This window comes from Rhinolophus sinicus, chromosome 9 (assembly GCF_057876585.1).
Source record: "Rhinolophus sinicus isolate RSI-liver-muscle chromosome 9, RSI-T2T, whole genome shotgun sequence".
Classification (NCBI taxonomy): Eukaryota; Metazoa; Chordata; class Mammalia; order Chiroptera; family Rhinolophidae; genus Rhinolophus; species Rhinolophus sinicus.
The window spans coordinates 11,287,035-11,302,181 of record NC_142509.1 but is presented as its reverse complement, the minus strand read 5'-3'; the positions used below and the strand labels follow the sequence as shown (position 1 = coordinate 11,302,181).

General features: G+C 43.5%; 1 protein-coding gene across 1 annotated transcript in view; it reads left to right on the top strand.

The window, feature by feature from the left end:
* The window catches only part of BARX2 (BARX homeobox 2), a 64,204-nt gene extending 49,057 nt beyond the window's left edge, over window positions 1-15,147 (top strand). The window contains exons 2-4 of the mRNA XM_019713043.3: window positions 2,646-2,946; window positions 7,185-7,269; window positions 14,182-15,147. Of these exons, the coding sequence (XP_019568602.1) occupies window positions 2,646-2,946; window positions 7,185-7,269; window positions 14,182-14,448 (653 nt within the window). The 3' untranslated portion in view covers window positions 14,449-15,147. The remainder of the gene's footprint in view (window positions 1-2,645; window positions 2,947-7,184; window positions 7,270-14,181) is intronic.

Here is a 15,147-nt window from a genome sequence, read left to right as displayed (position 1 = left end):
CTTATACATAAATCTTTGTGCACATAGCAAATAAGTCTTAAATTGTGGAATTGCCTGGTCAGTAATTTGATAGATACTGCTTAATTTGTCTTTCTCAAAGATTAGACTGTGTTACAGAAATAGACTCATAGATACAGAGAACAAATTGATGGTTACCAGATGGGAGAGGGGTTAGGGAGGTGGGTGAAAAAGGTGAAAGGATTAAGAAGTACAAATTAGTTACAAAATAGTCATGGGGATGTAAAGTACAGCATAGGGGATATAGTCAATAATATGATAATAACTATATATAGTGCCAGGTGGGTACCAGACTAATTGTGGCGATTATGTCATAAATTATATAATTGTCTAACCACTACGCTGTATATCAGAAACTAATATAAAATAATCTTGAATGTCAACTATTTGTATTTGAAAAATAAAAAAAATAACTGAAAAGATTATACTCTTTTACACAGTCACCAACAATATGTCTATTTTCCCGTATCCTTGCCAACACTAAATATTACCACACTTCCAAAATATTTTTCAATGTTAGGCAAAAAATTATTTAATTCAAGAGAAAGTTGAAAATCTGGTGATTAAAAACCTTACTTACAGGTAGGTAACTAGTCATTTCCTGTATTAATAAGCTCAGGTTTCCAGATTATAAATTAGCCTACTTAATATAGAAAGATGGTTCCTTTCGAAAGAAGTGGCAAAATTAAAGGAGTAAAGTGATGATTTGAGATGAGAAACATCTATGCCTATGGAAGAAACTTTCAGATACTTTTATCAAGTAGCATTTCATAATGTACACTGGGAGATCCAAAACCACTGGCCCAGGTATCCTCATTTTCTTGCTATACAATATCATTCTCGGGTGCTTTTCTTCTTTTCTTAAAAAGAATCCACAACACAAAACCTCAAGTGTTAACATTGGCTGGAGAGTTACTGGAAGTCGTAGCCCTTGGTGATTCATTATTTAACAATTTTGTGGTTTCTGCTGAGCTTTACTAGAAGTATAGTCAGAGAACAAAAGAAGTCATCTGTTTAATAACTATGACTGGGTCCAAAACAGAAGCATACCGGTGAATAAGAAGAGAAACGCCAACCCAGAGGAGAGTTAACACAAGTGGCACCAGGTGCTTTGTGACATTGGGTGGTTTGAACCCAGAGCCAGTGTGAGTGTTGTTAGCGCTGGTGATTGCCCTGCCCTTGTAGTGAGTCGTCAGGGCTGGGTTGAGTCCCAAAGAACAGCCCCGAGTCTTCTCGATTTTCATCAGATCCCACGATTGGCTTGGGATGAGAGGTGCTTTTGTGGTATCAGTATGTTAGAGTTTGAAGAATTCTTCGAAATGATCTTCTTTTACTCACTATACTAATGACAAAACTGTGGCCCAGAGAGTAAAATGATTTATATAGGTAATGGTCAGGACATTTTAAACCTGATACTGTTGAATTATGAAAGGGAAGAACTTTTTTACTTTTCTCCAAAATTTTATTGGGGAATATTGCGGAACAATATGTCTCTCCAGGGCCCATCAGCTCCAACTAGTTGTCCTTCAGTCTAGTTGTGGAGGGCGCAGCCCACTGGCCCATGCGGGAATCGAACTGGCATCTCTGTCATTCATAGCCCATGCTCCAACCAACCGAGCTATCTGGCCGCTCTGGGAAGAGCTTTTTTACTTGAACTTTAAAGATGTAACAGATTCTTGGACAGAAAAATATTCTTGCCTTGCAATTCCTAAAGCAGGAGTGGTACATAACTAGTACGTCTGCTACCGTGTCCCCCCGCCCCCTGCATGCCCATGGCAGACAGCATTAATCAACCTCAGCTCTCTTTCCTCAGCCAAGCTCTGACCCAGCGTAGGAATCCTCCTTAACACAGTGCTGTAGGCAGATAGTCATAATGTGTCTGAGTTTTCATGTGAATTAAAATCTTTTTTGCCCTCCTCATCTCAATGGATGTATCCATGTGCTTCAAGATGTGGTGATAAGAGCACTGGACTTCAAACCAGAAGAACTTGCTTTGTCTCCTGAATCTGCTTGTTCTGAGCTCTGTGATCTTAGGCAAGTGACTCAGCCTTTATGGGACTGTTACCTTATGTCTGAAATGAGGGAGTTAAATTAAATAGCTTTTAAACATGCTTCCAGCTCTGAAAAATGTGATTCAAGGTATAGACCTGCCAAAAGGCATTCATAGTTACCACCATGTATTTTCATAAAGACCACAGGTGGCTCGCAGGCAGTTTGTATGTTACAGATCTATTTTGACTTTCTCAAGTATGTGTTTCTGGTCTTTCCTGACTGCTTCTTTTTATGTGTTCAGCCCTGTTGACCCATGTCTTGGAAACCAGAACTTAAGGGTTCAAAAGAGAAAGAAAGGGGAAAGAGTCACTTAAAACCAGAGGGATTGCAGTGACCTCTTCTTGGCCATAGGGGACTTGGATATCTCACACAGCAGGCTGAGCAAATCAGCACGTGTCCTGCCCACTGAGCCACTAGGGGCTTTGAGTTGCTTCTTCTTCCCTTTCCTCCATTCATACCTCCTTATGATCTGGAGGCCCCACTGGTCAAACAGTCTCAGCAAGTGGTCCTCCCAGGACCCTGTCCTCCTTCCACCCCTGCTCTGTTTGTGACCTGCCTCCCTGTTTGTCTTCCAGGCCCCGCTTCCCTCCGTGCATATCCTCTCCTCTCGGTGATTACCCGACAACCCACGGTCATCTCCCACCTGGTCCCTGCCACCCCAGGAATTGCCCAGGCACTGTCCCGCCACCCAGCTGCTGAGGCTGCCTCTGCTGAGGCCCCAGCTGGCGAAGCTCTAGGCAGCAGTGAGTCGGAGGCGGAGCAGCCCACGCCCCGTCAGAAGAAGCCCCGCCGCAGTCGTACCATCTTCACGGAGCTTCAGCTCATGGGCCTGGAGAAGAAATTCCAGAAGCAGAAGTACTTGTCCACCCCAGACAGGTGAGGACACGGGGAGGGAACTGTCTGCAGTTAAGGCCCTTGAGGAGGGGAGACTCCTTTTGCTCTCGAAGTGGGATGCGCAGGCACAGGGCTGTCAACAGAGATGCAGCACACTGTGGCAGGAATCTATTCCTTGGCTCACATCATCTCAGCCTTCACTGAACAGAACCCAGCCCGTGTGAATTCATCACACTTGGCCCATGGGAGCCGGCCTGTTGCTGAGTTTGTACTCCTTACTGCCTCTCCATATGTTAACTACTCCAGTATAACAAGCAAGGTGAAGTTTGGTGGATGGTTCCCCAGGCTCTCAAACCAGGAGCAGGCTTGGTTTTTAAAGCCACGTACACTTAGGATCAGATGCAGTGGGACTAGATCTGGAATTGGGATCCGTGATCTCAGTCTTCTCCTCACTCTCCAGCTGGGCTTGTCTGCTGCCTGGCTCTTGATGGATGGGCTGGGATCATTCCAGTTAAGGGGCTGTTGGATGTCCTGGTGAATTTGATAGACAGCAAGTGAGAACCACTTGACTGAGACCCAGGAGGAGCTGGACGAGATCCCCTTCTTTAAACCCTTTTGAGATCCTGATGAGGGTGGCTGTGACCCCTGCTTTCCTCAGAGACTTCAGTACCTTACCCCCTTTCTTTAATTTAATATCGTAACTGCAAAGTATGCAAGAGTGTGTTTCTTATCTTGTTCCTCAAACTCATTCTAGAGATGGCTGAGCTCATTATGATTCTGTTTTTATTGGGAGGGTTTTCTGGGTCCTTTTTCTCTTCTTTCACTCATTGCCTTGTCTATGTCAGGTTTGACCCCAGTCCTGTTAAGGAGAAAGGGCAGGAAACTCAGATGTATCTCTTAAGCTATTTAGTAGTTGTTTGATAAAAATTTAAGTGAGAGAGGAGTCTGCAAATAACTGACTAAAAGAGAATTTGTTAACTGATTCAATTAATTAAGCACTCATTAGCTGTTTGCTGAGGGTCTAATGTGCCGGGCACTGTGGCAGGGATTAAGTGTCCACAAAGTAGTAGAAAAGAATCCTGCTCTTGAAGAGATCACAGGGAAGGAAGTGACTGCAATACTACAACACAGTGAGCTGGGTGCTGGTGCCGACAGGTGACCGAGGGCAGTGGGAGCACGTGGGTGTTGCTGAGTGTGTCAGTGGGGCTAGAGAAGGTGGCTCAGTGGAGGCAACATTTCAGAAGACCTTTGATTCCAGGAGGAAAAGGGCATTCCCCAGAGGGAATGCCATCCAGACTCACAGAAGCATGCTCACTGGGCATGTTGAGGGAACTGCAAGTGGTCAGGACATCTCCAGTTTAAGGTGTGAATAGAGCATGGTGGGAGATGAGGCTGCAGAGGTAGAAAGAACCTCAGATGCCTGGCTGAAGGATGTGCACTTTGTTGTTCAGACCACCTATCAGCCGCTGTTAAAAGCTGGAAGCGACATGGCCAGATTGACATTTTACAATCCTCACATTGGTGACACCATAAATGATTGATTAGCGAGGGAAGAGATGGAGCAGGGACACCAGGGAGTCCATGGACAGCCACCGAAAACCTGAATGAAGGTGGTGACAGTGGGACTAGGGAGGAGAGAATAGATTGGAGAGCAATTCTGATGATGAAATGGACAGAACTGACATTGCCATGAGAAAGAGAAATCAAAGTTGAGAATTCCGTGTTCCTGTATTGGGCCACCAGGTAACTAGGGATACCGCCAACTGAAGTTGGAAGGCTGAGAACGGAGTGCGTTTTGCAGAGAAAGAGTAAGTTCTGTTTTGGGCATGAGCATTTGGGGTGCCTTTGGGCAGACAGTGGAGATGGGTCTGTGAATTGGGGGTTAATAGATGGGATCTCTAGGTATCAAATTACTGTTTTGATGCCCCCAGCATATAATGGAGAGCCTCATGTACTTGGGCACGCAGGTGGAGTGGGCACCATTATTTATGCATTGTGTGGTGGTATGTGGAAAGGGCTTCAATGTGCATGGGTGAAATTTTAGGCTTATTTTCTAGAAGTCAGAGAGTTTTTTTAACAGCGTTAGTTCCTAATAAACCTTCTGGGACTCCTGATACCTGCCCAGGCACCTCTCAGGTGACCTACACAGGATTGATTCACTTGCCTGAGGAGGAGGACACCATTTGGCTAGCATCGAAGCTGCCGCTTTAACCTGCCCACTCCGAAGTTCCTCACCTCTGTACGTGACCAGGGCCATGAGCACTCCCTCCTCCCACAGCTCTCTGCCTCTTCCTCATTGTTTGTTTCTGCAGTTTCCTAGGTGACCCCCTCTAAGTGAATATGCAGGGAAGTGAGAATTTGTAACGGTGGCAGGTAATGAGAGAAAACTGATGACAGTGAAGTGTGTTTCTGTAGCCAGAGTGAGTCAAGGGTGCATTTTTCCCAAGTGAGCTAATACCATTTACTAAGCAGTGGCAGAGCTGTGAACTGAACCTCCCATTGACAAACGCACCTGATGGCCTCAGGTGAACTGGGCTTGGAAGGCACAGTGGGAGTCCAGGGAGGGCCTGTCTCCAGGGAGAACAGAAGTCTGTGGGATTGCCCCCTGGGTCCTTGGTTCTTAATGAAAGGCTGCTTAGGAAGCAGTGCTTTGTTAGTGGGGAGAGCTGAGTGCTATTGGCACTGAGAATTTATTAGCTTCAGTCTGTTAATCGCTTTCGATAAAACTGTCAGCTTCCAGTAGCTTTTTTACTGGGACAACCAAGTGTATGTGAATGCAAATTTAAGATAGGTCCTGAAGTCCCTTGAAGGAAGACTGTTTTTATTACTGGAGAGTTAAATCGTGCGCTCTTAGGGGGCTGGGCAGCTGCAACAGGGAGTGCCAAGAGTCAGCACCTGGAACCTTCATGGCCTGTACCCACTGGTCTTCCTGATGGTGAGATGTTGCTCATTACCCCTCAGGTAGAGAGTTGCAGCAGAGAACTCACATGGCTCAGCCTTGTGGCTGTGCAGGCCTGTGGGAGATAATAGACCTTAGATCCACAAATTGCAATCCTCAGAAACCTGGGGAATCTTCGTAAGTGGTGGTCACTGCTCAAGCTGTATCAAGGGGGCTCGGCCCAACTTGCTGCTTTACAAGTCCACACTGGAGTTCTTATCAACATAGGTCAACCCTTACAGTCTCAAGGACTGAGGTTGGAAGCCTGCTTCCCTTTTTCATTTCATACGCTCCATTCAGGTTGCTTGCTGCTCCTTGTGGTGTAGCATCCCTGCATTTTCTCCACGAAAGCCTGAGCAAGAGCTTTTCTTTGACAGATCTAATTTGCACAAAAAATATAGTGAGTGGAGGGGAGCCCGTATACCAGAGGAGACGTACAAGTTAGACGTAAGTAGATTTGAATTCTGGCTCCACCTCTTATTCTATGACCATCTACCAGGGGTCAGCAAAGTTTTATTGTATGGGGCCAGAGCGTAAACATTTTAGGCTTTGTGGGCCCTATGGTCTCTGTTACAATTACTCAACTCAGACGTTATAATACGAAAGCACTCATAGACGATAATATGTCAACAAGTCAGTGTGTCTGTGTTCCAGTAAGACATTTAGAAAAACAAGTAGCTGACAGGATTTGGCTATGGTTGCCGAGCGGTTCTAATCTCTCTGCGCCACAGATCTCTCATCTGTAAAATGGGAATAATTATACCTACTTCACAGCGTTGTGAAAGGAATAAATTATATAGCACACGTCAGGTGATTGGCACGTAGTCCGGATGCTGTGATACTCAGGAAACCGTTGCCATGTTGCTGGAATTTGCTCCAACTTCCCAGGAATGGCTTGAGATTCAGAACTCTTCAAAAGGCTACGGAGATGTACAATTCTGTATTACCCAATAAATTTAATAAAATAAAATTTAAAAAAAAAAAGGCTACGGAGAGATGCAGAACCATGGTTCGCAGTAGAATGGGAAGCAGGAGAAGCCACGGATTTAGTGTTTCTTTTGGAATCTGGCATTATAACAACTTAGAGCAGCTACAATGGATGAACCCTAGTTCTAGATTAAAAATGTGATAGGCACTTTCGTGATTATAAAAGAAGCAGAAGACATACTCTACTCTTGCAGTTGAAGTAGGGAGGCAGAAATAACTAAGGTGAAGCAATTAGAGACCAGTTGAGAATTTGGAGCCAAGTTTTGGTAGCAGTGCCTGGAACCAGTCGACAAGACCCCATCTCTATTGCCCTTCCTCTCTTCTTGATCCTTCCTTTGTGTCTTGTGCTTTCTAGGTTGGACTTGGCCCAGTCTCTGGGACTTACTCAACTGCAGGTGAAGACTTGGTATCAGAATCGCAGGATGAAATGGAAGAAAATGGTAAGAAAGAAGAGAGTGTATCTAACCACGGGCTCATCGTAACGGGACAAATTCTTCCTTCAGGGCTGGGAAGAAGGCCGGAAGGACCATTTGGTGGTTTGGGCACCAGAGACTAGAAGGCCGTTTATGGTGCTGCCTGGGAGGGAGGCCGTGTGAATAGAAGGACAAGCCATTCCTCCTGACCTGGATTTCCTGACCAGAAGGATATTCTTTTTCACAGTTTCCTTAGAAATAAAATGAAAGCCCACAAGCTTCTCAGTTGCTAGATTTAACCCCACCTGTAACAACTTCCTTCCCCTTCCCACCAATAGCTAAGAATAGAAGTCAGTGCTCTTTGTTTATAATGACATATAGGGCACATCTGTTCTGGTAGCTGTGCGTCCTCTAATGCAGTGATTCTCAAACTTTAGTGAGCATCAAAGGAACCTGGGTAACAGGTAAAAATGCAGAGCCCTGGGCCCCTGCCAGGCTTCTGATTCTCTGACACAGGACAGGGGTGGGAATGTGCGTGTTAACAAGCACTTAGTTCTCTCTCATGCACACGGTAGAATGACTATGGTTTCCCTAATATTGCTCTAGTGCCTAGCTAATTACTTGTTCTTTGGTTTTTAAATGAACTTAGTAGAGTAAATATCTTAAAAAAAGAATAGATATCTACATTTTGAGGAGCTCAATTTCATCATAGTTTACCCACCCCCCTTTTTAGAGGCACTGTGAAATCAAAATTTTCCAGAGTGGTTAAGTGTTTGATTTCCAGTTTTGTAAACCACATGGGACAAGATCAAAGCCCAGAGGAAAAAGGCAGGGTGGGATGAGGGTGGGAAGAAATGCTGCTCTATTTAGAGACCAGGTACCCCAGGGCCTTTGACCTGGGCCTTTCTCATATCCTTGCCAAATCTTACTGGGCCTTCCTCTCATATGGACTAGGTGGTCCACGCCTGCCTGGATGACGTTCTAATTTGCTAACCCATCTGGTCCCAAGCCATATTTTCTGGTGTTTCAAGGGCTGGAATGTGAAGTTTACCCACAACTACCCAATAACTGAGGTCCTTCCCACCTACTTTTCCAAAAAAAAAAAAAAAAGAAGTTAATAGATATTTTAATAGATATCGAGACATTTTCTCAATTTTATGTTTTTGTCTAATAATTTTTTTCTTAAAACTTTAGTTCTTGCTATGCCTGTTAGCAATGATTAAAAAATAAATCACAAATGAATATTAATGGGAAAAGTAGAAAAAAGCCAACAAGGCAGCATTTATTTTATTCCCAGAAAGGAATTTCTGGGCAAATCTCATAATTTCCTCTGGGGGGACCTGAGTCTGAAGATGGAATGATTTTCAGATGGAGGCGGCGTGGCTCACGAAGTGCTCTTGCAGTGAGGCAGAGATGCCAGTTGCATGTACAAACATATATTACATGAATCAGCTAATGTGCAATTAGTGTCTCGTGAACCATGCCTTGCTTGTCCTAGGCACTATAGGAAGTAATGGAATAAAATATAACCCTGCCTTCATGGAATTTATGGTCTAGTTGGAGAATCAAGGTCCAGGAAGCATCTAGGGAGCACATTATAATTAAGTTTGGTTGTTTATTTAAAGATTTAGAACCCCATAAGAGTTCAGAGGAGAGGTATTGGGGACAGTTGCAGGGAGAAGTTGTAATTGAAGGATGAATTTAATTATATATTCAATTAAATATATAGTCACTCCAAAACTTCTAGAATCCTAAGACACCCATGAGAGTTATGGTGGAAACCTTTTGGGGGATTGATCGTTAAAAGAATCAGACTTGGGAGTTAGAAACTGGGCCTTGTTCCCATGCTTGCCCCTCCCTGGCTGATTTTGGGTAAGTCCCTTCACTGCTTTCTGTGCAAGTTCTACCACCCACCTCCTTCCTCGTCAATCATCGTCATTGAAATCAATGTCTTCAGAGTGGCAGAGGCATTGTTGAAATTGGTTATCAGCAATCTTTTCATGAGTCAGATGATTAACGAACTGACAGGCTGCCATCTCTGCCAGCACCGCCCAGTGCCTGTGGGACGACGCGTGTGCCTGAGCCTCAGACGTCACTTGTTTTTCACCAGCCACTGTGCTGCTGGCACAATTGTGGGCCGGTTATTGACGGTTATCAATGTTGTATAGAACAAGATGGAAGGAACTGAGCAGATTTAACCTCAGAGAGCATGTCACAGGCCAACCAAATTCAGGTTACTTGAGAACGCAAGAGTGCCTAGTTTTCAGATAACTTCCGCAGTCATTTATTGAGCACTTATTTTTACCAGGGAACTGATGTAAAGATAAGACATGAACCTACCCATTAAAATATAAAATTAGAAAAAGGTATCAGTCAAGTGGAGGAGACAGAACTGTAAACTAGTAACTCTACAGAGTGACCAGGGCAATAGCAGAAGGATTCACGGTGCAGAATCAGCATAGAGAAGGGATGCCATCTGAATTAGTTTTAGCAGATGATGAAAATGTGCCAAGTGAAGGTGGGAAGCATGGCTCAGGCAGAAGGAAGGGACGGGCGTATCTGGGGGGCACTCAAAGTGCTTCAGAATGGCTGGAGCTACAATGTGAGGGCTGTTGTTCAGTTGTGGATCTGAGTTCTGACTCTCCCAGAACAGCGTGGCATTGTTGGGATCCTGATTGCTTCATATATTTTCCTGGTAAAACTCTTTCAAGGCTATCTCTTCAAGTACTAGGGAGGAAAAGAAAAAGATAATTGGGTAATAAAGATGTCTCAAGGCTAGTAACCTAATTGGAACTGGAAAAAGATTAGCACTTGATTCTCAGAGTTATTCGCACAGCTGCCAATGACAGTGCTGCCAAAACCAAGATAGCATCTCTGACTCGTTTTTACCAGGCAGCATTTGTAACCTATAGCGGGTTGGGTAAATTTAATCTTGCACATGAGATGGGACACTCACCCTCTATTCCATTTCTGTTTGGCTTTAGTTCCAGTAGGACTCACAGTGTTTTGCAACAGGCCTAATTATTCAGTGTTTTTTTTTTAAAGCTCTGAAATACAATGCAAACAGAATTCTGTTTTGTGAGGGGATCCAGATGGATACAACCTTCGCCCAGTCACAGGGTTGGGTGGGCCACATGCCATGTTCCATCATCATCTTTTGCACTGAAAGTCTCCGGATAACCAACAGTTCCGTGAAATTGCTACCCGTTGCTATCTATGTAGTCTTGGGCAGGTTACTTAACCTCTGTGTGCCTGTTTCCTCATCAGTAAATACCTAATATATGCCTTATAAAGGTGTAGTATTAATTGAGCTAATCCCTGTAAAACTTAGCCAAGAAATATTAGCTGCTATTCTTCTTGTTACTATTATTTTAAAAATTATTTACTTATTCACAAAATTTACGTCTCCAGAGAATCTAGACTTTTGGAGGCAAGGAGAGATAAGCCAGGCCCTTGGAACTCTGGTTAAGAGTAGTCCTGAGTGTTTGTCCTTTCTCATTCCACCTGCTTTCCCCCGTCAGTTCCATAGCATCTGGGCTTGTGGTAAGTGGAACATTCCATCTTCAAGTGGAGAAAGTCTGCTAAACAGTGTGTTGGGAAGAGTTTCATGCTAGAGAATCCAAACTTGCATCTCAGCTCCGTGGAAACAGTCATCAGTTATATGGCTCTCACTTTTCCTTAGAGCTGCAGATAAAGATTGAGAAAAAGGAGCACAAAGCACTCCGGGTAATAAGTCTATGGCATAGGGACTTCTGGGAGATTGGGTAATTGCAGATAAATAGTGGAGCCAGACATAACAGTGGCACATTTTATGTATCCCTCACATATTATGCACAGTGAGATACTGGTAAGAGTGTTAGATTCGAATGGTCAGGGGTTTTGTGTTCAAGTCCCGGCCCTGCCCTCGGCTTGCTCTCTGACCGTGATGAACCACTTCTGTCTGCTCAGCTCAGGTTCCTGTCTGAATAATGGGGGAGGTAGAAGGCCCCTCCCTGAACTGGTGTTCTGAGATCTCCGGTCAAACGGCCTGTCCCCCACCTGAGCAGCTTGAGAAGGAAGCAAAGGCCTTGTCCTGACCTCCTTAGCAATAGGACATTGGGATCCCTGGTTTTAGAGTTCAGAGGAGGGCTGTTAGCAGGCACGGCTAAGAAAAGTAGATGATGTGCTAGTTTTTCCGAGAGATGTGACCTTGTGTGCAATGGGTTGTCTGGCCTCCCAGGACCAAAGAAACTAAATTGGCTCTAGGAACGGTTGGGGAGCATGGCATCCTGGGAGGAGAGCCACAGGGTGCATGAGAATGTGCAGCTCCCGCTGTGAGGTGGTTGTGAGATAATTGCATGTCTCAGGTGTGCTGGAAGGCAAGGGGCCAGAGGTCGAGTGCGGAAAGCAGCCAAGAGGGTAGTTATCTCCTAATTATTGCTTGCGCTGGAATGTTTTATTCCATTTAGAAAATGGTCTGATTGTTTTGCATTTTTTGTGTGTGCTGTAGGAAAACAGCCAGGTGGGGTTGATCCAAGCTGTGTGGGTGGTGTTCTCTAATTGCTGGGCTGGACTTTCTTTTGCCAATTAGGTGGCTTCCTTAGACCTGCCCTTTTATAACTTGGTTAATACATGGGGCAACTTAATTTTGTATAATCTCTTTCATACTGAGTGAAGCTGCTTTCAACATATAAGTTCCATCTTGGCACATTTAGGTGCTGTCAACAGCCTGAATTGAAATCAAAATCAGATAGTGACTTATGTGAAAAGAAATATAGGGATGTCTTCTCCCGAAAGGTGGATTCTGTCAGCATCTATACCTTGTTAGAGGTCCCCTTCAGAGCTGTGTGTTTGGGTAGAAAGTACAGTGCTTGAGAAGATTCCCAGCTAAAAGGAGGTGTTTATTGAAGACTTATAGTTTTTCTCATACCATACACAGAAATTAACTCAAGTGAATCATAGACCTACATGTATAAGCTAAAACTATAAAACTCTTAGAAGAAAATATGAGTAAATATTCATAACCTTGAATTAGGCAAAATCTTCTTAGATATAACACCAAAAGCACAAATAACAACAGAAAAAATAAATTGGACATCAACAAAATTAAAAATTTTTGTGTTATGAAGGACATTACCAAGAAAGTGAAAAGACAACACACAGAATGGTTGAACATATTTGTGAATCTTGTGTCTAAGAGACTTGTATCCAAAATATGTATAGAACTCTTACAACTCAATAATAAAAATAGAACCAAATTTAAAAAAGGACGAAAGATTTGAATAGACATATCTCCAAAGAAGATATACTACTGGCACATGAAAAGATGCTCAACTGCATTAGTCATCAAGGAAATGCAAATCAAAAACAATGATGCCACTCACACTCACTAGAATGGCTATAATCAAAAAGGCTTAGTAACAAGTATTGGCGAGGATGTGGAGAACTGGAGTCCTCACATGCTGCTAATTGGACTATAACATGATGTAATTCCTCTGGAAAATAGTGTGGAAGTTCCTCAGAATGTTAAACAGAGTTACCAGCAGTTCCACTTCTGGGCATATACCCCAAAGAAGTGAAAGCAGGGACTTGAACAGATATTTGCACACCCATGTTCATAGCAGCGTTATTCACAATAGTCAAAAGGTAGAAGCAACCCAAGTGTCGATCAAGTGCCCATCAACTGGTGAATGGTAAAGAGAATGGGGTATACCCATACAATGGATACTGTTTGGCCATAAAAAGGAATGAAATACTGGTACATGCTATAACGTGGATGAACCTTGAAACCATTATGCTAAGTTAAAGAAGCCCGTCACAAAGGATGACACAGTATATGATTATGTACATATGGAATGTCCAGAATAGGCAGCTCTGTAGAGACAAAACAGAATAGTGGTCGCCTATGGTTGGGGAACAGGGAATGGGGAGTGTCTACTCATGGGCAGAGGTTTCTTTTTGGGGGTGATGAAATGTTCTAAAATTGGATTCTGGTGGTATGTAGTTGCACAATTTTCTGACTATACTACAAAAAAGAAAACTAAATCGTGTACTATAAATGAATGAAATGTATGGTATGTGAATTGTATCTCGATAAAGCTGTTTTCTAAAAAAGAACTATGGTTTATCAAGTTACTACATTCATTCTTGTAATTCAGCACCTCTGCTGCTCTTACAGGAAGGAGATGTAGTCAATAAATATTTAATGACTGTATAGAAGGTTAGTTGGAAGTTAAATGCTTGGAGTGTAAAGCCAGGGATAGAAGCAGGATTTACTTTCAAGGAGCTTCTGTTCAAATGGGGAAGATAAGAGGAAGGTAGGTATGTAAGTAGCAAAAATACACCCCACCCCTAATTATTTGTGCTAACCCAGGTCCGCCTGAAACCCTTCTCACTAGCTGCCCAGAAAGTCAGCAATTACACCAGGGTTCAGAGTCAGCGGAGGAAGAAGTGTCTGTTATATTCCTAAGTAGCATAAAAATATTTTAAAAAGTATTCCTGCCTACCTCATGGGACTCTTGTGTAAGTCACATCAGGATAATAAATGTGCAAGTCCTTTGAAATCAGCAAAGGCCATTTGGGGTATTCTTATTTTGCTTGCTTTATATCTTTCTTCAACTCTATGGAAAGTGTTTATTTTCCTGCTTGTTACAAATATTGTCTTTTTTTAAATTTGTCAACTTTATTGATACCACATTAATATTTTAATTTTATTTCTTTCCTTATTATTGAAGTTGGATTTTGTGTGTGTGTGTGATCATTTTATTTAATGCTAAAATATGATATTGACTAAAAGTACATTTGAAGGATGAAGGCGTCTTTCTAGACTGTAGCTGATGGGTTGAAAATACTGTTTGCTGAACTCTGTCACCACTGGGAAGGAATGGTATAGATGCTGTTGAGTGGTAAAGTGGGAAGGAGTTATTTCTTAGACTTAATGACCATTTCTCTCCCACGTAGGTTCTTAAAGGTGGGCAGGAAGCACCCACAAAACCCAAAGGTCGTCCCAAGAAGAACTCCATCCCCACTTCAGAAGAGATAGAAGCTGAAGAGAAGATGAACAGCCAGGCCCAGAGCCAGGAACACCTTGCGCCCTCCCAAGGACAGGAGGAGCTCTGTGACACACAGAAACCTAAAGCATGTGATGTCCCTTTAGAGGTGGCAGAGCCCCCAGGCCAGCCCCAGGAGTTGCCAATAGCCTCTTCAGAACCCCCACCATCAAGCTAAAATAAAACTCTTTGAGGGGAGAGGGAGACTGGGAAGAAGGGAAAGAGAAAAGGCAGGGAGAAAGGGAGAGTAAAACTTCCCACAGCCTGGTTAACTGGGGGAGAAGAGATCCAGTGGTATTTTCATCGCAAGCATTTGAGGAAGACTTGCTTCTCTTAGGCCTTTCTCTTCCTGAAAGGATGCTTTAGCCACAGGATGCCCTTGCTGAAGAGAGATAGTGCCTTGGGACTGCCTGCCCCAGCTGGGGTGATGGCTGTGGGGCTGGGCACAAGCCCCACCTGATGTGTGGTGGAGGATGGCTTTGGCTCTCTCCCTGCCAGCCTCTGGGCAGCCAGTCATCAAAGCAGAGAGACACGGAGGACTTGGGCAGCTTGCCCAGGTTCCTTGCTGACTCAGCACTTATTTCTGTAGTTTTAAAAGAGAATTTAATGTTTTGGTTGTTGTTTTGGGGGGCGGGTGGTGAGGGTGGGCAAAAGCGAGTTGGGGGAAGGGAGTTCTGAGTTATTAGAATTGTTTCTGAATAAAGTTTGTTTGTTTGAAGACACGCGTGCCTTTGTACCCATTATAAGATGGTCAGGTGACTCAAGAACTGATAAGCCTTGTTTTTCTTGCTTCATTAAGTTGTCATCCTTGAAGCTGAAATACAGATATGTGAAGATAACTTTTATTTTTTAATTAAAAATAAATCTTTCAAAAGGA